At 45.7% G+C, this 22,543-nt stretch overlaps 8 protein-coding genes across 8 annotated transcripts; 4 read left to right on the forward strand and 4 right to left on the reverse strand.

Moving 5' to 3' along the window:
• Positions 1 to 31: 31 nt before the first annotated feature.
• On the forward strand, positions 32 to 265 carry N7478_010811 (uncharacterized protein; the record flags this gene model as incomplete). The annotated part of the gene is made up of 1 exon (XM_056927025.1): positions 32 to 265. One exon carries the CDS (start codon positions 32 to 34, stop codon positions 263 to 265), a length of 234 nt encoding a protein of 77 aa, XP_056774073.1.
• A 1,236-nt stretch (positions 266 to 1,501) lies between these two features.
• N7478_010812 (Gfo/Idh/MocA family protein) lies at positions 1,502 to 2,793 on the forward strand (the record flags this gene model as incomplete). Its single annotated transcript, XM_056927026.1, has 3 exons — positions 1,502 to 2,102; positions 2,190 to 2,348; positions 2,405 to 2,793. 3 exons carry the CDS (start codon positions 1,502 to 1,504, stop codon positions 2,791 to 2,793), a joined length of 1,149 nt encoding a protein of 382 aa, XP_056774074.1.
• A 976-nt stretch (positions 2,794 to 3,769) lies between these two features.
• N7478_010813 (uncharacterized protein) lies at positions 3,770 to 4,745 on the reverse strand (the record flags this gene model as incomplete). The annotated part of the gene is made up of 2 exons (XM_056927027.1): positions 3,770 to 4,253; positions 4,318 to 4,745. The coding sequence occupies 2 exons, from the start codon at positions 4,743 to 4,745 to the stop codon at positions 3,770 to 3,772; spliced, it is 912 nt and encodes a 303-aa protein (XP_056774075.1).
• A 1,137-nt stretch (positions 4,746 to 5,882) lies between these two features.
• On the forward strand, positions 5,883 to 7,005 carry N7478_010814 (NAD(P)-dependent alcohol dehydrogenase; the record flags this gene model as incomplete). Its single annotated transcript, XM_056927028.1, has 2 exons — positions 5,883 to 6,515; positions 6,580 to 7,005. 2 exons carry the CDS (start codon positions 5,883 to 5,885, stop codon positions 7,003 to 7,005), a joined length of 1,059 nt encoding a protein of 352 aa, XP_056774076.1.
• A 220-nt stretch (positions 7,006 to 7,225) lies between these two features.
• N7478_010815 (uncharacterized protein) lies at positions 7,226 to 9,026 on the reverse strand (the record flags this gene model as incomplete). Its single annotated transcript, XM_056927029.1, has 3 exons — positions 7,226 to 8,174; positions 8,228 to 8,672; positions 8,732 to 9,026. 3 exons carry the CDS (start codon positions 9,024 to 9,026, stop codon positions 7,226 to 7,228), a joined length of 1,689 nt encoding a protein of 562 aa, XP_056774077.1.
• Positions 9,027 to 15,557: 6,531 nt separating this feature from the next.
• N7478_010816 (protein disulfide-isomerase precursor) lies at positions 15,558 to 16,093 on the reverse strand (the record flags this gene model as incomplete). Its single annotated transcript, XM_056927030.1, has 2 exons — positions 15,558 to 15,663; positions 15,720 to 16,093. The coding sequence occupies 2 exons, from the start codon at positions 16,091 to 16,093 to the stop codon at positions 15,558 to 15,560; spliced, it is 480 nt and encodes a 159-aa protein (XP_056774078.1).
• A 1,304-nt stretch (positions 16,094 to 17,397) lies between these two features.
• N7478_010817 (uncharacterized protein) lies at positions 17,398 to 17,817 on the forward strand (the record flags this gene model as incomplete). The annotated part of the gene is made up of 4 exons (XM_056927031.1): positions 17,398 to 17,478; positions 17,542 to 17,625; positions 17,699 to 17,725; positions 17,782 to 17,817. 4 exons carry the CDS (start codon positions 17,398 to 17,400, stop codon positions 17,815 to 17,817), a joined length of 228 nt encoding a protein of 75 aa, XP_056774079.1.
• A 360-nt stretch (positions 17,818 to 18,177) lies between these two features.
• On the reverse strand, positions 18,178 to 20,024 carry N7478_010818 (uncharacterized protein; the record flags this gene model as incomplete). Its single annotated transcript, XM_056927032.1, has 2 exons — positions 18,178 to 19,904; positions 19,991 to 20,024. The coding sequence occupies 2 exons, from the start codon at positions 20,022 to 20,024 to the stop codon at positions 18,178 to 18,180; spliced, it is 1,761 nt and encodes a 586-aa protein (XP_056774080.1).
• Between the last annotated feature and the right edge of the window lie 2,519 nt (positions 20,025 to 22,543).

Genomic DNA, 22,543 nt, shown 5'->3' on the forward strand with positions numbered 1-22,543 from the left:
ATACTAGAACAATTGTGAAGCTAACGGCAAAATGCGTTCTCGGGGAAGCCACATCGACTGGTTTAAAGATTCTATCGGTGCAACTATTGCTTTCCCTTCGGGCTCGGTGTGCACATTGAGCAAACTGATAAAAAAGCGTGCCTGCTATGAGAACCAAGAATCGGAGAAGTGGGGCCTTCGGTCTGAGGCTCGTGGGACGTTCGTCGGCTCTAAGGCATTCGGCGACGGCCCATCGAGCGGGCTTATAAAGATCCGTTTACAGTGAGTACGCCTTCGTTGTTTCAGTGAGATTCATAACCAAAAAACATTAACGGCAGTTGCTAGAATTCCTTGGTATTGTACAGTCGATCATTTACCAGACATTCGTGCGAAACAGGCTACTTCGGAACACCAATACCATTTTGAGTCGGAGATTGAGGCTTTATCACTTTTGACAAAATCCGGTTGCTCCTGCACTCCATCTATCTATGACTGGAACGAGGACAGACAAAGCGATCATGGATGGATACCGGGAGGCTATAAGCGTTGCATTTTAATGGAGTTGCTCCCGGGGTCTATCCCATTTCCTTTTTTATGGGGATTCACAACGTTTTAACGGTAGGAACGAGACGTTGTACGAGCGGCCTTAAAGGAATCATGGCTGTAAGCCCCTCTTTATTTTTCTGAAGTTTTCTGGGGGTTGTGCTGAAAGTATGCTGATCTTGGTTTTTAGTGAGGCGGTCCAGAAAACTGTCTGGAAGGATATTCTTTACATTGGTGGAATCTTGCAGAAAGTGGACCATCCCATTTCCGCGATGATATGTCTGATTGGATTTATAAAGAGTCGTAATCGACGAGCACCAGCGCTTCGACAGCCTTCGATGGGGAGGGACATACAGGTAAGATGAGTGGAGGAGACCGAAATATCTGCGGACATACTATTACTACTCGTCATTTCGATATTCATAGTTTCTTTACTTGAATAGCATCAATATTATTCAGTAACATGTATACTGTAAGGCTGGGCTATGATATAACCGTGCCCGCTTATGGAAGAGCCTGTAGAGCCTCCATGTGTCTGTTGTAGCTGCCGAACTAACTTTTCCAAGAGAGCAGTCAAGTGAATTCTCTTTCTTAGTAATAGACGTTGTCTCCATCTGGAGCTAGTTAACTATCTCTATAGCTTGGTAATCCATATTGGGTTGATAGTTAATCAACCGGAGACTTTGTTGGATTGATAATCAACCGGAGACTTAACAAAAAATCCCCAGGATTCGCAATAATCAGGGAAACTCCGTGCATAGTCCATAGGTATTTAGTACAGGACAAACTCCCATTTTCGGAGAAAGTTGGTCGTCATCGTCGTGATCCACATAAATACTAGTACACCCAAGAGGAATGAACATCGAATAAACACGAAGAATATTCGAAATCTTCCAAAGTTAAATTTGATTCTCGATCTAACAAACTGAAACATCTTTCCCGAGACACAAATCATTTAAAAAATATTTTAACAGGAAATATGTCCCCTCCACGCCGCACCGCAATAATCGGCCTCTCCTCTACCGCAACAACAAGCTGGGCCTCAGCCGCCCACCTCCCTTCCCTCATTTCTCCGACCGGCGAGAATCATTTCAAAATCACCGCACTGGGCAACAGTAGCACCGCCGCAGCATCCAGCGCAATATCAACCTACAATCTTGACGCAAAAAAAGTAGCAGCATACGGCGATCCAGCCTCCCTCGCCGCAGACCCAAACGTTGACCTCGTCCTCTGCAATACCCGAGTTGATAAACATTCAGAAACAGTGTTGCCCAGTATTTTAGCCGGAAAGGATGTCTACATTGAGTGGCCGATCGCGTCGAACAAGAAGCAAATCGATGAGGTGATTGCTGCAGCTGCTCAGGGTGGGGGCCGGGTTGCGGTGGGATTACAAGGACGGTTTGCGCCGCCGGTGGTTCGAGTTAAGGAGTTGCTTAAGTCGAGGAGAATAGGGAAATTGTTGAGTAGTGAAGTGAGGGCATTCGGGGGCACGAATGACCGAGAGATATTACCTGTTGGATTGAAATATTTTGCTGAGAAGAGTATTGGAGGAAATCCGATCACGATTGGGTTCGGACATGGTGAGTCAAATGTTCATTTGTTCGGATCATTCGCACAATTAAACTTTCTATCCGTTTCTGGAAGGTTCAATTCTAACATTTGCACAGTAATCGACTTCATACAGTCAGTCGTGGGTGATATCATCCCCGGAACAGACAACGTCAAGCTTCAGATCCAACGTCCCGATGTCCGCGTTCGGGATCCCAAGACTGACGCGATCATCGACTTAATTCACTCTGATGTTCCCGACTTGCTAAGCCTCCAAGGTATATAAAATATAGCAGTCATACCTATTCGCAAGATCTAACTAGATTGAATCTAGGTTCATTACCCGAATCCTCATATGTAAAGGCAAATGCTAGTCTTATTGCATACTTCCTTCGTGGCCAACCTTACCCTGGTGATCCATCGCTATCATGGACTTTGACTGGTGAAACAGGCACGATCCGTTTGATCTCGATGTCTGGTATAGCACTGCAGGCCGATGTATATGCCGATCCAGTGACTATAGCAGTGCATCAATTTGATACGAATGAAGTGGAACAAATCTCGTGGGACTGGGCGGAAAGACAGAAGGAAGTACCTTTTCGGGCACGGTCGGTACAACATTCTTTAATCAGCCTGGCAACCGGGGATGAGACGGGATATGTCTCTTTGGAAGATGCAGCTAGAAGAGCTGAGCAAATTGAGGGGTGGTTAAGTAGGTACTAGTACATTCGTTTATTGGTAAATGAAGCTTTCAAGGTTTCTTTAGGATTGATAAGCTGGATAGTACTTGCATCCGCATTAAGCAAATATGATGATTTATACAAAGAAATTGACATTAAACAGACCTTGCTCTGCTGGAAACATTCATGACGGGGATGACTGCCAGTTCTGCAATGAATTTCTTGGGAGTGTAGAACCCCCGGCGTGAATTGCCACTTGCCAGGCTGGAGGGAAGCCGTCATTTTGTTTGAGATAAAGGAAAGTTCAATGAGGATACCGCCCAGGGGCATAGCATGCTTCATGGCGAGACTCACCGTGTCCGTAGACTGAACAAGAGACGAGCTCGGTATATAAGACGGAAATAGTCGGGGTAGGAAAATTCACAGGTAAGCTTCAAATTGACGACCAGAAACTCCTCCCAAGTGGGCAATTCCAACAAAATAGCTAGTCGTAACGATATTATCTCTATTGTAGCTCAGTATGTACCCCGGTTCGGAGTGTGTAGCATGTGGATCTTAGATCGTCCACGTTCACTGTCCTCCGATTTCCGAGATTGCCCCGCCCAATGTCCGGACGGAGATTGGCAACTAGATGATTTATTAAATTCTGTTGATTCAATTTGTTCCTATAAACTCGGATACTTCGGAGGTTTGGAGTTTAGCTCATAGCATATGATAAAGAAGAAAGCTCTGTATCTCTAGGATCTGGTGGCATGTCAGAATCCAAAGTTTTCATTATCAGTCCGACTTTATTGAACACTTGAAATTCAATCAGAGATCAGTCTATTTTCTTTGTATTCTGTATCCGAGTTCGAAGTGCCCCTTGGTCTCTCTACAATGGATTTAAAGAGGTCTAAATACCTGCGATGTATCACTTTGGTTCGGAGTGCATAGGTGATCCATGGAATTCTCCAACGAATATCGAGATAAAGCAACAATAAATACAAAACTCCAACCAGTCCTGCCATCTAATCTTGGGACTATTCAACCTTCCGACTGAAAAACTCGTTCACGTCAACATGCCCGCCAATAACCCCAATCATACCTCTTCCACTCCTAGTAGCCGTGATGTTACGAAAATCCTGGTATACCCTAGGATTCGGATCCGTACCGAAAATGCCCACCATAAGCTGACCAGTCTCGTCCGAATGAATGTTGCTGAACTTTTGCACCGACTGCAAATGTCGAGATTTTCCATAGAGGCTCTTCCGTATTTCTCGGGATTGGCCGAGTGCAGTCAATTGATTTTGCAGTTTTTGAAACTCCTCAAGCCAAGCCTGTCGATCGGCCTCTGACCTGGACTGGGACGATCTTGAGAGGCTTTCCAACTCCATGCTCACATTGCGCACTCGTTTGTCTGTGTCCTGGATACCCTGGGAGAGTTTTGATTCCATGGACTGCAGCTTATTCCTCGTTTCCGCTGGCATTCTACCCGATTGCTTTCCTGCTTGAGAAATTGAGAATCTAGAACATCATAATCAGCACGGACAGCTCTCAATACCTTCAGGTCATAAATATCGGTACTTACACTGCGCCAGCACCAATGACAGCACCCATTATATCTATGGATATGTGGAGCTGAGAGTTCAGATCTTGAATGGCAGATTCGCTAAACAGGCCAACTCGGGCACGATCCCGCCAATCCATCTTGGAACCGGAATGTCTCGTCCATTTCTGGAGTTTGGCCCGAAATTGATCACAAGCGTCCTTGCAACTGAAAATGGCTTTCTGCAGTGTCGACTTCACATCATTTGGTATGGACGAAAGGCGGGAATCTTGGAGGCCCTGACTGATGTCTCTCAGAAGCGACTCCACGACGGAAAGCTCACTTCTGACCCTCTTCATGTTCTCTGGGGCATTTTTGATAGCACTGATCTCGTTGACCAACACGGTGATGGTTTGGATAGCTGCACCCGCAATGCCAATGGTCCCAGAAATGACGCTGAGAGGATCCATTCCGAGATATAGTAAGAATTGACTTGGACTTGGATCCGATTGAAAACAATGAGAGCTTTGAAAAGCACAGCGATTTAATAGAAGAAAGATGGGATAGATGTGTCTGATATAGGTTGATGTCTAGAAAAGCTCGGCATATTAGCCAGCTGTTATTGCTCCATTTTATAGACTGGCATTCTCAACTGCTGGTCCTAATATCCCGAAGCGCGCACTGGGATCCAAAACGCTTAGGCGGAGCTACCCCCCCCCACAGCCTCAACGGGCTACCGTTCAACTAACCAAAACGCTACATTAACCGCTGGCCAGCACCCGTGCTTATTTTAGGGATTTGCTGAATGCGCGCGTTAAATTGGTGCGTATAATCTTCAAATGTGAAACGAATTCACTTTATATTTCCACGATCGGCGATCTTTGGACCACGATCCAGATTGCAATCCATACATAACACAGCGCGTCCAGAAACACACCCCTGTTCGTCCACGAACTTATCATGTCGAGATATTATTTCCAACGAATACCAGAGAGATACTTAACGCTGTGGACTAAAATGACATGGCTCTACTTTGTTGGCGTTGGGAATTAACGGATTCTCGCGCCATAGAAAAAGAGTCTGTACAGCGTGGGAAGATATTGCGGCTCTTTAATACCAAAAAGGAGCCAAAGAACAAATTGGAAGTTGAAGGCATCTTTTACCATCAATATTACAGGGCTAATTGCCAATATCACCAACGCCATAGACACACAAAGAGCCAATGGGGGTTCTTTCCCGCTGGCCGCTATGGTCCTCCGTGCCAATGCTGAAGTAGATGAAGATGAAATGGCACTATCCTCAATAGTATGTATAGAGGGGGTGAACGCCAAAGGTTGAAGCTAATGGTCCGGAAAGGACAAAGAATCGTGTGTTTGTTCATTGATTGGAGTTCAATCGCTGGAATCCACTATAATGGAGGAATAGATTGCTCCGGCTCCGCACTCCGCATCTTTCGACCGAATCTCTCTTTGGGCCGGGAACATCCAGCCACGACGCCTCATCCCTGCAACCCATTTACGATAAAAGGTCCGATCTCCCACCATCGCCATCGCCACAATGTGATCGAATATTTTCCCCTTCCGTTACCCAATACTTCGAAACTAAAAATGGCATCACCAACTCCAACTCCACAAATCCCAAGCACAATGCGCGCCTGGGTCCGTGCCCGGCGCGGCCCAGCCGATCGCGCTCTCGAACTATCCATCATTCCCACACCTCCAATCCCAACAAGCTCTTCGTCCGATGTCCTAATTCGCGTATCTCATGTATCTCTCCAAGTCAACACAGAGTTTCTGCTGAATATACAACCTCGAATCCCATTCACAAATCCCGGAATCCCCGAACTCGAGCTATCAGGCGAAATTGTCGCTGCAGGCGATGGCGTATCGAGCGATCTACGCGAGATAGGCGCACACGTCGTCGCATTTCAGAATATTCCTAATGCAATCATGGGTTATGGCGTGATGGCAGAATACATCCTGCTTCCTGCCAGCCAGGTAGCGCGGATCGATGCGGGAGTAGACATGGCGGCTGCGTCGGGGATAAATGGGTGTGGAAGTACGGCGCGCAAGATAATTCGGACTGCGGGCGTGCAATCCGGTCACACTGTCCTTGTTAATGGGGCAAGTGGGTCGGTCGGGTCAGTACTTGTACAACTATGCAAGCTACGCGGCGTGAAGGTTGTGGGTGTTGCTAGTGGTGGAAATGAGGAGCTAGTGCGCGCACTAGACGTTGACGAGGTATGCTACGAGAAAGAAAATGAAGGATGTGGATAAGAATGAAAATGAATTAACTAGTGTATAGTTTATCGATTACCGCAAACATGACCTGCCAGTCTACCTGGCGAAAGAATATGGCGATAAGCCCTTTGATTTCGTGCTAGACTGCGTGGGATCGCAAGCGCTCTATGCAAACTCGCCCAAATATTTGAAGTCCGAAGGGGCTGTTGTGAATATCGGAGCGTTGGAAGGCATGGTTTCGCTGACGTGCAATATCATGTGGAATAAGTTTTTGCCTGTCTGGCTAGGAGGTGTACCGCGCCCGTACATATTTTTCAGTACTCCTCCGACGCGCGATGACGCCGTTTTTATTGGACGCTTGGTTGAGGAAGGTAAATTGCGCATTCCCGTCGATTCCGTCTTTGATATGGAGGACGTGATCGGCGCCTATGAACGGATTGCCACTAAGCGGGCGCGTGGTAAGGTCGTGGTCAAGATACGAAGGGACTAGACGACGGGCCTGTCCTGTGAATACAGATCGGTTTGACTGAAAGCTGAAAGCCCCATGGAAATAGTCCATAGTAGCAAATGGGATTAATATGCGTCTTTGGTTCATGATATGCTGTACATTGAATAATCCAGACATTGACCAATCGCGCCCGCCGTACCAGAAGGATCATTGTTCGTAACACTAGTATTTGTCTTTCTGATTCGTCGAATCCTCAACACAACTAGACGGCAGTGGCGTCAGACTGAATAGAACCAGCAGACTCCGTCGAAGTCCTGCGTTCCTTGATGAACTTGGGCCATGTGTTTGTGAGGACAAGGTACTTGATGCTCTTCTCGGCATCATCAAACACAGAGCCAGTGAATTCTTCCGGGATTTTACCCCAGAACTGCACCAGGTTTCTGATCTCGGTGGCAGAGGGATTGATAGCCTTCTCTGAGGACTCGGTCAGAGCTGGAGAGGGAAGATCAAATGTAAACTTGTCAAAGGGGCTGACAGGGTTGGTTTCACGCTCTTCGCCATACAGAAGCTGAGTAGGTCTGTCGAAGATAGCATCAAGGGCACACATATCCTGAGATGAGATGTTGAGAGGGAAATTGGCATGGCGAACGCTGATAAATTCGGCATAGATGTGCAAAGCGCGGTTGAAGCATTCCCGGATCGCTGTCTTGTCCTGTGCGTTTTGCGAAGAACCATCGATCATGGCCGCAGGAACAGAGCGCTTCCAATCAGAGACTGCAGTGAGGAACGCGATGTTTTCACCTGAGAATTCCTTGAGCGCGGAGAATTTCTGCAAAGGTGCCGGGTTACGGTCGAGAACATGTTCCAGCGCATGCATGGTGAGGACACTGTCGCGAGAGTCGGTAGTCTTGATGGAATCGTTGGTTGACTTCCAGCCAGACACGATGGAGTCAACCATTGTGGTCGTAGAATTCAGCGACTTTTCATCCGACCCACTCGATTTGACCTTAAGCTCCCATCGTGCAATGGAATCCAGTGTCTCCTTGCGGAGAGTGTGAGATCGCCAGACCTCGTAGCATGGAACGAAAACGGTGAAAATTTCCATAAACCAAATAGAAAGGCAAATCCACTGAGGTGGAACCCAGACAGCGTTGACTGGGGCCATAGCAGGAACGTAAAGACCAATAAGCCACATAGGGGTCCCATGAAGACTACGATATGTTAGTAAAATAATTCTCCAGGAAGTCAAGAAGGATGCTCTTACTTAGCAAGAGCACAACCAATTGTCTGTGTTCGCCAGCCTTGAGTGTCCTGGATGTTACGAGACTTCCAAAGGACAATGGGAGCAACGATCCAAGCCCAGAAAAGCTGATAAGCAACACCAGGCCACCACTCCCATCCAGAACCCTGGGCAGTCTTTTGAGCCATCACGGTTCCATGTACTTCAGTTCCAGGGATACCCCAGGAGCTGTGCCACTTGCGGGATATGACCCACATAAGGACAGTGAGAAAGATTTGAAAGACCATGCCGATTCCAACAACAGTCAAAATCTTCACATTGTATGACAGAGCACGGAAACGGCTGATTAAACCGGCTTTGGGCTTCTCAGAAGGAATCTCAAAAAGGTGGTGACCATATTGAGCATACTTCTTCTGAAGTTTGGCGACGTGCAGGAAACGAGTGCTGGACGCGTGAAACAGGGAGATACCTAAAGGAATCTATGTTTAGAATGATAATCAATAGTCGTAATCAACATTAGCAACGTACCCAATGGCAAAAAGAGACCCATAACCCAGTACTGGCAATCACCGGGCAGCAAAGCACCGATCATAGTTGCGAACTGGCACACAGCCCAATACAAGTGAAGTAAGCCGATAGAAGAGAGTGAGAGCGTAAGACCACGGATTCGAAGGGTAGGTGCATTTCGATTGATGATGAGATATGTCACACCAAGCGCCACGCATACTGTCCAAACGCAAGCCCATGTGGCCCACCAAATACTGACAGGAGACAGATCAATCAGCTCCGCGGTGCTGGCAGTGATGCCAAGCTCGGAACCCATGATGGATGGTGTAAAAAAGAGTGACAGTTGCTCAAAAGAATGTAATGGGGTTGGGGAGCGTTAATCCTGTCCAGACCTTTGGGACTACAAGGCTACCTTATATCCACGAGCATCTGTCACTCAGTGCATCGAACGAGACCAAGACCGACCTTGCACAGTGAAGAAGGGAAGGTGGATCTGGCATCGACCCATCGACCCATCGGCGGCTTAAACTCCACGAGGGGGTACTCCCCTGCCGATCATTTCCGGGATGACCGTACCCGGTGGACCGTGGCGAGATTAGAGCGATCGAATGAGAAGAAAGCTTGCGGGGCTGAAGTATTTGTCAATGATTTATGACCGATGATTCGTCGAGATGGTCGCTGTTCTCCTCGATCCGTGATTCCAACCCGACGATTAAGATAAACCTGATCGTGCATGGCAGTAAATAATCCGAAGATCGGTGGTAAAGATCGGCAAGACTATCGATTTCCAAGATGAAAACTCTGCCGGGTCCGACTCGCCTTATGGAGTGTTTCCCCTCCACTTTCCTGCAAGATTGCCTGTCAGCAGGATTCGACGTACATGTGCCAGTCGAGGGCCCCCGTAAACTGTTTTCGGCAATAACTAACCAGTACGTATTGCAAGTGCGATTGGAAGGTTAGGATTCAATAGCCGCAGGAGCTACACCCGGTGGACCAATACCATTGGCGAATTTATGACCTCAGAACTCCGAACCATGGTACTTCGTATGATATCGGATCTACCCATAATTGGGCGTTCTCTTTTATCAGTGGGTATGGAATATCCAATCCTCCTGGCTCGTGGAAATGTATATAGAGCCGAGGAAAAATTAGCCCTTACAATGTGTAGGACAAAAGTCCATATGGAAGATGTCGAAGAAGGCGAGCGCTCGCTGTCAGTTACTGGCCGTTGAAACTGGAAGGATCATTAGCGTGGGAGGCCCAAAGCCACAGCCTCGGAATCCCCTAATGCATCCTGGAACGTTGAGTAAGATGATCGCGAAACAAAAACTGCCGTCACTTGGATCCGGACGCGATAAGATTCCAGTAGTCTACAAAAAGAACAAGTAAAAAAAACTCTTTAGCGTTCAATAGTACAATTCGGACGGGCGGCATCTTATGCCTCAAGAATTGGACCGGAGGTTCTTACCACTCGATGCCTTTCACACAACGCACGTTCACTCATTTACATAATAATAATAGAACTGTTCGCGCGTCAAAAGTAAAGTTCGGTAAAAAGGCAGAATCTCATCCCTGCAACTATGCCAAGCTACGGGATGCGAATATTCAGGGGCTGAAGCAATCGAACACGATACCAGTCTTCGTCAACTTCAAAATTGACGATAAGGATCGCGAAGCCTCAATTTGAACTTCCAGTCCTCAAGATCAAGCACGGACTTGACTGTTCAGCTTCGTGGTTGAAATTTTAGTCCCGGCAACCTGGATCATGAGCTCATTGAAGCCAGTAAGGCTCCATCCACCTTCTCCATCTGTCTCTTGACGAGCCATGACCAGTCTCGGCACGTGAAGGTAAACGACTTAAAAAGTCCCGAAAAGGCCCACCGGACTCGCTAGCGCGATGCCCAGCTCCATTGAGACGGCACATATGCCCGACCTAACTCGCACTCACTTAAGAAATAGATGAATGTGCTGACTTTCGCAGCCAGCCACAAAAATGACCTCAATTCTGAGATTCTGTACTTAAAATCGGAGATGTTCGGAGCACTAACGATGAATAGCTTGATTCGAATAAATTACATGCATTTGTTGCTTTGTCGTTCCCTTCTTCTTTTTTCTTCGGCTTTGCATCCCTCATCGGCTCTATTAACTCTTCTCAATCCAACTACTTGGAGTATTTTCTCGACTAATTATAATTGATACAATGGAAAGATTTCCCATTCCATATTCACGACGCCTCTCTTTTGCTGTTGGCATCTTCGGCCGATCTCCAGTAAAACACAAATCAACGCCATCTTTACGTCCAAATGATACAGCCTATTCGGATGATTTAGATGGCCTAATCAACTGCCTATGACATGAAGTAAAACACATAGGCTTTCTCATATCTACTTGAGACGTATGTACGTACCATTGCATATACCAACATGCGTATGATAACGGCTTCAAAATTTAGTCCTTCGATTTTATTATTTCAATGGTGGAATTTAAACTCGCGCATTACATTTCCGCCTTAGATTGGATTGGCTGTTTAACCACCCAATTGGCCAACCTAAGACATGTATTCAATATTCACCAATAATCCATTGACTAATCTAGTATCGGAATTTGGTTCGACTTCTCCTCATTCTTGAGGTCAATGCGGCGATTGCACCTGCTTTGCTCATTACTGAATGTAGTGCTTGCTTTCTTGCTTTCTTTTCTTTTTAGCTTCCATGCACATGTGATCCACATATAGATCATGACACCCCTGTTCAATTATGACCTAGCTCAATATATTTGTTTCTCCATTATTGGTTTTTAGACTTTGTGTTAAGGCAGCTCAGATTACCTCCCTGTAAGCACAAATACGATAAAATCCTCTTTGTTGGTCAGATAATTCCTTTAGCCCGAAATATCTATTCCAGATTTTCCTTTTTCAAAGGTTTTATCACTACAAGATCCTGTAGTGTGTAATACCTACTGATAGGCTCTGGGTTCTCTTCCAACGTTGGTTTCGCATAGACGCTCCCTCGAAGTTGTGGCTAATTCTACTTGTATTCTCCGCCCCGATCGGAAAATGACAAGTGAGTCTTCCGCGGTTACTTAGAAGACTCTAAGGCTGCTCTATGTAGGCATTCCTATTAGTCTAAAGCAACACGGAAGATAAACTTCGAAGCGATATATAGAAGAATGCCGGCGAAAAAAAAGTCAACCGCTTCGATAAACACAGCCTCCCATGCTTGTTGCAGGAAGCTCGGATTGGCTAGGGAATTTCTTCACTGCATAATAGAGTTTGAACCACCTCGCCCGTGAGATAGGAGTTCCCTAGTCCCATGTCTTATTAGACTTCCCCGATAAAGTTTTTACTGGCGATCGGCTCAGAATCGGGTATTTGGTGGGGAATGACACCGACGCACGGGGATACTAGCTTTAGTAAAAGAAATCAGACGAGATTATTAAGAAGGAATCATATGTTATTGCTTTTGAAACGATGATTACAGGAATGCCCGAAATCCCGGTTTGTTCCTTGCGACCGGTGTCTCCTCAAGTGAAGCCCAAGAATCGGCTTGCTGCCTAGAACTAGTAAGAACGTAGAGTGGCTGCAAATTAATCTATATATATAGTTTCAGTTTGCATACTTTGCTCTGACTTGTCGTAATACTATAGATGTTTACTACACGATGGAACCTTGACCCTCACTGCAATAATACTACCTACTAGCAATCTATGAAGGGATCATGATCTGAAAAATCTATATTTTCGTTGTACATTGAACTACTAGTATTTATCTGCAATAACTGAGCGAGCATGGCTTTGAAAAAAACAATCAGAATGAAAACAGCGAGGACCTCATGATCATGCCTGGGTACTAGTATTTTCCTCTCTTCGACTCGGAGGCGACTGAGCGTTACTCTTGCTGCAGAATTCAGTGTAGTCTACTGTCGTCCAACATCATTCACCATCAATGTATACAAGTCCGCAAGCTTCTTCAAGTTTGCAGGTGTTGTCACCAAAGTAATCTTTACAAGCACTTAAGAACACATTAGTTAGCTCGGTTCATATATCTGTGTCGATACATATTACATCTTTGCACCCAAAAGCCCTTACATCCCTTTTTGACAAAATATGTGCGTAAGAAGTTTGTTCCACATTTGCTGATCTCAAAATCGCTACTGATACAAACGTTCATAACTGACCAAAAAACTTTCGTTCAAAAAATATGACCTAATGTCTATCAAGACCTATCGATATTGGTATAATTTGGACTGGCATATTTGTTATGACACGAAGTCCGCGGGTCATGGGAAGAAATACCAAGAGGCGGCGCCGCGGAACTACACGCCTTGGGCTAACTGCCAGGACTCAATGGATCCAGTTACACATGAAAACGCCCCGTTCCCAACAAAATAAGGGTAAGGATTGTCATCCATATGACCATTCAGATATTTGGCCTACTCCGTATCTGTTTGAGAAGGCGGCGTCGGTGGGCGAATTGGCTCTTCAAACTCTTCAAACACGAATTCACAACCCCTTTTAAAAACTCGTCAAAATCAAAAGGCTCCAAGATAGACCTATTCGGAAGGGGTGGTTGCCCCTCTGATTGACTTGTGCGTTGGTTGAGAAGGTCCAGTATAGGCTGATATCCGATCCGGCATAAGTCGCCGGTCACTTTCGAATAATAGGCGCCATTTTCCACCAGGAGTCGAAATTCATCGGTCTTCTTTAGATAGGCCGCTCGGACCAAAGCCATTTCTAAGTTAGTTGGATTCAAATCATATTGGACAAGAAGCTTAATCAGGTCATAACTTTCACGTCTTGTCAAGGCAGCTGAAGTTGCATCTTCATACATTCCCAAATTTTCGTTGCTAATGAACGGGTTTCGAATAGCAACAAGGATATTTGGATGAGCCCCCTTCTCCAGAAGAAGCTGTGTCGTACTTATAGGATCAGGGGCTGACTGTATTGCACCGACTAGAGGGGTGTAGCTCCCATGGAGTAGGATAGGAACTATCAACATGGGGGATTAAGCTTCCCTGGAGTTGATATGGAACGATGTCCAGCTCGATTTGATGAGTGGCTAACAGAAGTCTTGCCCGGTCATTATCCCCTCTCTCTGCTGCGTATCTCAGTATGCAATGCAGATGTTGTTGGAGAATAGATCTAACAGAGCTATGCTTTGAACCTACATCAAGTTTTTGAACTTCTTTAAACAGAAAGTCTTCAGTCTCTCGGTGACCTTGGACTGCCGCATGGTCTGTAGGATACAGTCCATCACTGTCAATGGATAACAAATCAGCCCCGCCATTTAGAAGCCTCTGGTTTAGCTTGAAATGACCCCCGCCTGCTGCCAGGGAAAGCGTGTTTCGGCCAGATGGATCTCTAAAGTTCACATCCACTCCAAGCTTGATAAATTTATCCACAATCTCAGTATAACCATTGGCAGCTGCAGAGGACATTGGGTGTTCAGTGAATGATGGGTCAATTCGTTTTCGCCGCCTCTTAAGTGCTATTGGTCGAAATGGCTCGTATGTTGAATTCCAAACAACTTTGGCACCAGCGTTCAGCAGGTATTCAAGAGTCCTTATATTTCCGGACAGACTACACCACCACAACGCTTCGGCGTTGTGGTGGTGCGCATTATTGTAGTAAAGTAAGGAATTTAACGTGCGGTGAAGATCATGACACGATCGAATGAGTGAATTTAGCTCATATGGTTGAAGATGGAGTGTGATCATTGAAATGATCTCGGCGGGCAATAACAGGAAAGACATGGCACAGTGCAAATTTGGAATGAGATAACAAATAATTGAGATTCACCAAGGGAGAGAAGAGATGGAATTAACTGGGGGCTCTCTTAATTTAAGGGTCGGATATCCAGGCTAGCAGCCCAGAATTGCCTTTGTTTTGTGGAGGGGTCCATATCTGCAGATCGTTGTGGATTAATACAGTAGCGGTGCATGGGGTTAGTGCAAGATAAGTGGAGATATCAAAACATTGGAATAGAATATTCTCCGCCCCATGAGCATGTCCGTGCATTTCCTGTCACCTCTGTGCCCCTGTTCTTTAACTGAAAACTATTTTAACCCGCTTGTGAGGACCACATCCGGTCTATTCCGAGTGCGGGTTAGGCCGGGACAACCACTCATCATAGCAATATAATTTTAGATACCAAAGCTTGTAAGTCTACACTACCTTGCTTGAGCCTGGAGCCTTTGGAATATTAATTGTGCAAACAATGTAAACAAAAAGGGAGTGAGCGGTTCTCGCCCACTCAAAGTGAGAAACATGTATAGACTGTGTATGACAATACTGCATACGCGCTCTAAACCGTTTTATCTCTATACTCTCTATGCAAGGACATCCTTCTATCTTCAGTTTGAAATCTAGCTCCATTATTTTCATTTACTTATCGCTATCACAAACACCATATATATTAAAATAGCTCAAGTCTAAGGCCACTGCCAGTGCGATGCCCCATTTTCCAAGTTGCGCGACTTAATGCAAGAACCCATTGATTCTGGTCAATACATAGGAGCCATACTGTGTGTTCATATCGATGGCGAGGACAACGTGGTGGACGTATGGGGAGGATACACTGACGCATCCACGAAGAAACTATGGGAAAAGGATAGAATCTTAGTAAAGTAACAAGCGATTGCTTAAAGTTACTCATTATATTATATTTGCATCAGCTATAAGCTGACTTAGTCTTTCACTTCGCAGTATGTGTGCTTTTTTGTATTTTTTATCATAATTTTTCAAGAAAAAAACCCTCAAAATATGTAAATAAAGAAAGCGTGCAAGTGGTGAAATTGATTTCAATCATTCCTGAAGGAAAACCAAAGCCCCTGGAGCCGAATGATCATATTTACTCAGTCCCTTCAGCCCTGAGAGGAGTCTGGCCATGCAATTGGCCATATGACTCCGTCTCGCCTCCATCGGAACCCAGCACGTCCATAACAATCGAGACGACCCTGTCCATAAAATTAGCATGTTCGAAATTTGCCCATTCCAGCAGCATTGTACATACGAGTCTGTTTTACGGTAGCCAAGAATTTTTTCAGTTGGCTCGGGGCCACTTAGTAACATCAAAGTAGGCCAGGCAGTAATATAGTACTCCTTATAACAGATATCCATTTCTGTAGTACAGTCGATCTTGACCAGAGAAACATTCTCATTCTCCAGTATCTTTGCGGCTTCCTCATAGTTAGGAGCAAATTTCTTACAATGACCACAATGCGGCGAGTAGAAATAAGCCATCACTAGTTCATGACTCTCAACATATTCATGGAAGGTGTTCTCGGTTAAGGACACGACATTTGAGTTCGTTGTATCGGCGTAGGCAGAAGAAGCGGCCGATGCCGCTCCGAGGAGGCTCAAAACGTAAGGAATGGACGATCGCATAATGGCACGGTGGGGCAAACACGGGTGAATTTCTCGAACTATGAATTCAGTGGGTGCGTTAGTTCTGAAATGAAGCAAATAATCCAAAAAAAGACGTGGGGTATTGACGTAGACTCACGTGAAGAGATTGATGGAAAAAAGATAGAATGAAAACGTCGAGGTTGGAAGTTCAGGCTTCAGGGTCTTTTAGCGTCGTGGAGTCTTGGCTGATCCTTTTGACTTAGCGTCTAGTATCTAAGGGTGCGACAGACCCCAAATTTGGGTTAGTTTAGACGGAAAACCAAGATACTTCGATACCTATAATAACACTCATACATAAGAATGTACCTTCATCAAACTATGTATGAAGTTAAGCATCTAACGTTGATTTTTAGTGCAATATTTCCAATTTGTGGGTAACTAATTAATATAGCTTAAATGGACAGAGTGTAGGCTGTATTGCATGATTTTTGAATGAGGCTCGGTTGCCGTGAGCCGTGGGGCGGTCGTAGAGGGGCGGGGCGTTCCAAGGTTAGGTACACTGTTTACCACTGCAATTATAACCCCCAGGTGCAGTAATCAGGTGAGTAGTATGGGTCGGATTTCTGGAAATTTTTATTCATCTCCTCAGGCGTTTTTACTTAGACTGGGATGCATCGGACTTTAGCGCGTGAATCCAATCACGAAAATCCAAATGCTAGGCTCTATACACCTGACATACCAGGCGACAGCTCGACGCGGCTATCAATGGTCTAGAAATAGCCTTTTTTATAGATCTAGGTGCATGATTACCTCCAAATGACCTTTTCATCTCGACTCGTTGATATTAGCCGCAAGCCACTCCTAAAATTGCTAAACTAGACAACAATTTGCATAACGAAAAGAAAAGGGACACGTTCTGATCATACGGCTGAAATTCTCCAGTTAATCGGTGGCTGAACATGACTTGAGAAACGGCATTAACCGGGCAATGATTAACCTCTTACAGGACTATGAGCTACCTCCATCCAGTAGGAGCCCTGGTGTAACAAAGATACAACGACCTGCATCATCAACTGCTTGAATATTGCATTCTCAAAGCATGAAAGACGCACACTGAATGCAAAGGAGTTCATTCCAATATTCTAATTCGATGACAGCGATTCCTTCACCCTTCAACCTGCACGAATTCCCAATTTATTGATTCTTCCGTCGATCGGCCAAAGAAGCAAAAACGTATGCGGATCTTGTTCCTCGTTTGAAGATTTCAGCCAATCTACCTATAAATAGCTGAGTGCTGGTAGCTTTCTCGTTCGAATATTACAATCTCCTCACTTTACATCAATATGCGTACTACATTCATCATTTCGGCATTCCTCGCCTCCCTCGGCACTGTGAGCGCTATCAAATGCGCCGGTGCTGGATCGGTATGTTTGTCCAATCCTGAGAGCAAAGTATGATACAAATGCTAACATGAAACTCTCCTCAAGGTCTCCGGCCACTCTAGACTTTTTACCAATAGCAGTGGAGGTGCTGGCAATAACTATGTGAGAGTCTGTGACTGTCCTGGTGGCGTGAGTCTCTTCTTTATTGATCCTCCCAACTTCAGCCTAGGGAATAATGTACTGACATTTCATCTGCAAAAAGACGAAGGAGGAAGAATTCAAAGTGTCGGTTAGTTTTTGCACCCAGCGAAATGGATGGCATCCAGAACTAACCCTGTTTGTTAGGACGACGCTACCATCGACATTTGTGTCCAGGCTTAGAAGTGCCAATAGCTGCCAACAAATCCACCTGGCTGTACCTGTCTCGAAAATCACTAGTTATACTTAAGTAGCCTTTTACACTCAAAATTTATGAATGCCCACTCATATCGACTTTTCAAGACATTCTCCTCAGGATTGACATTTGTACTCGAGTATATCCAAGGGTAGAGATGGCCTTCAATGCCGATTTAAAAATAGAGAAGTATTTAAGAGATTCTATTCATAAACATCGCGAAACGGGGTATCTCGCGGATTGCGCGATAGAAAAACCAATATTAGACACCAAAAATGAAGAAAGATAAACGAAAAGGAAACACGTAATGAAGATGATCTCAAATAAAGTAAAAATCCCGAATCATTCTAAGTCAACTTCTTCGCCTTCCATTCTTCGACCAAGCCCTTGTAATCTTCCATGCCATATGGATGAAATGCTCGGGCAAGAACGCCCTTCTTCCTCTCAATAGTAAGACCCAAGTCCCGCAACATGAGATCGACATAAGGAATGGCATCAAACACAAAATCTGGGTTTCGCTTCCCAAAGCCTGCAGGGTAGCGGAATTTTCCAAATTCAGAGTGTAGAGTAGTTTCCCACGCAAGATCAAGATCAGCATCATCTTTGTCCTTGGAGTCCGAAGCTGCGCGAACAGCTGGGGGACAGCGCTCAGTGGAAGTAGGAGTGAGCTTATCACTGAAATAAGCAGAAATCCACAGTGCTTGTGTTTGAGCAAGCAGAGCTGTGTTAATAGTCATGGGGATACCCATGAAAGCCAAGGACCGCTCTTTAATGGTTGAAAGAGGAATCATAAATCGTGCTAGTCGGAATGGGTGCGGAGCAGCAGCCTCAGATTCGTCATTTATTGGATGATACTTTGGATTGGGATTTGGCTGATCTACCAATCGAGGGAAGCGGCGAAGAATTTCTTCATCGGCAGCCTTAATCATTTTCTCATCCAGTGGATCTGTGCTCCAAGGGAATCCCAGTTCTCGATCAATGCGTTCGGGAAGGAATTTCAAGTTCGGAGTACAACGCCACCCAGTTGAGCAGATGAGGGCTGAAGTGGGCAGGTCCTCACCCGTCGAGATATGGACTGTATGGTCTGAAAGGTGTTCAAGCTCCGCAACATGTACCGTGATAGTACCGTCCTTGACCAGATCGAAAATATTGGTAGGGTAGTTCAGAATGCTCAGCGATGAGGCAATCCAAAACGGGCTTACCCAGGGTTTGAGCTTCTTCGTTTCTGAATGCTTGTCGTATTCGTTCAGCTGAATAACATCATCTGCCAATACTGACCAAAACGCATCCACAACCTTGCGTCCTAGCCAAGTACCGTGCAGAAAACTGCGAACTCGGGAATATCCATCGGCTTCTCCCCAAATACAGGGACTGAACCAGGTCAAAAAGCGGGTTGTAACAAGCTTCTCCAGCCATTTCTTAAGAGGTGTCACATATGGAGGAGCCATCCAGCAAGGTCCATGTCCCGACTCGCGAATAATCCAGTCGACTTTCATGCCAGCCGTGGCACAGGCATATGCCGCATCCCATGCGGATTTGGTGCCGCCAAAAACAGTAACCCGCTCTCCAGATTTGATCACCTCATCTTCATACTTCAAGAGATCGCCGCAGTGAAATAATGGGGCGTCAAAAATATCTTGGCCCTTGAAGTTAGGCAGATAAGCTTGTGAAGTGACTCCGGTCGCGACGATAAGCTTTCGTGTCTCAATTTCAAACGTTTTGTCCTCGTGAGATACGGTGAGACGCCAGGAGCCATCGGGCTGATGTTCCGCACTGTCGACATGGTGATTGAGACGAATGCGATCGAGGAATTTGAAGTTTTCAGCGTATGCGACAAAGTACTTTTGTACAATCTCGCCTGGAATGTGCTCGCCTTGCTTCACACCGAATGTCTCTTCGTCCATAGGAAAGTCGCTGTATTCGTATGTTCCCAGCATATTGTTGGACTTGAGGCCTCGGTATTGGCGATGGCTTGCCCACACACCACCGATGGAGCTGGCAGCTTCCAAAAGTAGGACATTGCTGTCGGGGTTGAGTTCACGGTAGGTCTTGACGGCAGCGAGCCCGTTCCAGCCTAAAGATCGAGACACGTTGAGTTAGAGAAGTGCGATAAGGAATGCGATTGATTATGGTTCAACTTATAGCGAAGCGGTTACTTACCTGCGCCAACAACTAACAGGTCCACTGGATCCATTATTATGTGGAGGAACGATCAAGTTGGTTAAACTGTGTTTGCTATGAAATATCGGCTGACGTGGTGCGTTGGAGCTAATGCACGCAAGGCCAGATATGTGAGAGAAAACAAAACAAAACAAAACAAAGAGCGACCCAGAAATCAAACAGCCACCGCAATCACACTCAAGTTCGAATAGGAGAGAAAACGAGGCTGAGATTCGGATATTCGCGACGTTGAAATTATTAAGGACGAAAAAAGGGAGCGGGGGATAGTCACGATGGCAATTACCGGGGATGTCGCTCATATCAATTGATTTTTATTTTATTTAATCTATTAATATTCATCCGATTTTCGAATTTTTGTTGGAATCGCTCATTCCTTACTCCGTACTTAATTTCACCCTTAACTCTGTTCAGTAGGTACCTCCCCCATCACACCAATACTAGGCCCGTGAGTGGTGGGGATTCTTAGCCTCGTTCCTAGCGTTTGAGATGTATCCACCATCAAGACAAAGAAAAAATGTTAGTTCACATTAGTCCAAACTATAGCTTCAACCACAGACCTCCAAGGAACGAACAAAATCAACCAAAATCGGAGTGGTCCGGCACTTAGCATGCAACTGGTCATTTTTGGCCCACACTAACTACTTAAGTGCGCCAGACACGATGTTGAACACGGAGATGCTCCATACTTTACGGAGAACGTGCCTGTGCTGTGTACACAACCACAAACTCAATTGGACCTGGCGTTTGACAGGCTTATTTCGCTTCGAAGGTTCAACCACGGCGTCAAAGCGCCCGTAAAACGGATCGAACGGGATGATCCTAACCTTTCTGATCCTCTTTTTTTTTGGGTTCAAGTGGAGAGTCAGAACGTGGGACCCAGTTGAGGTCCTGAATTTAGACTCGCAATTAAGATTATTGCTGATTACCATGACTCTGTCCTCTGTACCCCGTAGGTAATTTTTTTTCCAGGGTTCCAAGCTAGAAGGTTCACTAGGTGGCAATTTTATGTCTATCGGACAAGCTAGTTCCTAGATCAACGATTTGCGTTTGTACTTTTGATGCTAGAACAGCTTTATGCAGCCCCCATCACTTATTGACACTAAACTCGGAGCTATCGCTGTTTGCTGCAGTTTCGATCGAATCGAATGCACACAGACGAAAACGAATGAACAAAAGTCCCATCTGTCCTGATAATTCCAAAAATTCTTTCAACGGTGCGGGTCTTAACAGTTGTTCCCTGACCCACTCCACGAACGTTACCAGGAAAGAGATCTGCCGCTGTCAAAATAGATCCCGCGTTTCTGAAACATGGAACCTGGTGTCAACCATAATGTCCTGGATGTGAGCAAGACACACCACAAATTCAGACATCAACATCACCCAACAATTTGAAATCATAATGAATGGCATAACAAAAATGAAATCAAATCGAGGATCAAAAAGACCAAAACCGCATCATTGATCCTTGAAAGGACCCACGCCTGGACACCCCCCGATTCGCCGCTACAATCATCGGGGGAGCAATCTCCGACCAGGCGGATCAACATGTATCGACGCTTAGAGCAAAGTCACATGGTCGCTGCTGCGTACACCCATGACTGGATCGGCTAATCACATCTACCTGCATAGTACTTGTGCTACTGCTAAGAGAACAAAGAAGAAAAAAGGGCCAGGGCTACGCTACAACTTTGCCCCTCTGCTATCGTAGTGCTCGTCCTGACCGTGTAACCGATCGGACAGGGGAAATGATTCGAAAGTAGCACAACGTTGACCTTTCGTCCGGACAAAGAAGAAGGGGTCTCTGTCAGAATAATAATCCCTCTCAACATCGCCTCCATGACGATCCAAAACCCAAAGGGGCAGGTCTATTAACTTCGAGACCAATGTGGGTTTCCTTCACGGGCGCCGGGAAGCCCAGCTAAGTTCCCAGCACCCTGCAAACCGGGAACTTCGTGCGGATCCCCATAGAGCTCTGGACTGTAATGATCTTCGGCATGATAAGAGCCCAAAAAGGAGTGACATAAGTGGTTTAGCCCACTTAGCGTAGGTCCAAGAGATACAGCATCAAGGAATGACGGTTGGCGCTAAACCCGGCCAAGAACCCATCAACCTGTCAAAATCCGCCATTATCGCGCGTGAAGCCACTTCTTGCCCCATTTTTATGAATCAAAAACCCGTTATGAGTGGGTTGCATTATCGGGAGTACCTGTCAACGCCATCGCTTCCCGCTGATCGATGTGGGCTATCAATTTTTTTCTTCCCATTTTTAAACTGACCAGGATTGTGGATTTCTTTGTCTGGGCTGGTTCCAATGACAAGAATAACACCGAGGGGTAGGATCCAAGTGACCGATCGCTTATACAGCATTTTTCTTTTCTTTCTTTCTTTCTTTCTCTCAACTCCTGCCAGGACCTGACTTAAATCTTTATCTGGGTGTAACCCTCCGAAATTGGCAAAGAAAGGAGTTCGGGAGCATCTCATTTCTTTGCCTTCTGTTTCAAATAATAGACCTTCAGAAATCCTCCGCTCTTC

Source organism: Penicillium angulare (assembly GCF_028827245.1).
Source record: "Penicillium angulare strain IBT 27051 chromosome Unknown utg000008l_segment0_segment0, whole genome shotgun sequence".
Taxonomy (NCBI): domain Eukaryota; kingdom Fungi; phylum Ascomycota; class Eurotiomycetes; order Eurotiales; family Aspergillaceae; genus Penicillium; species Penicillium angulare.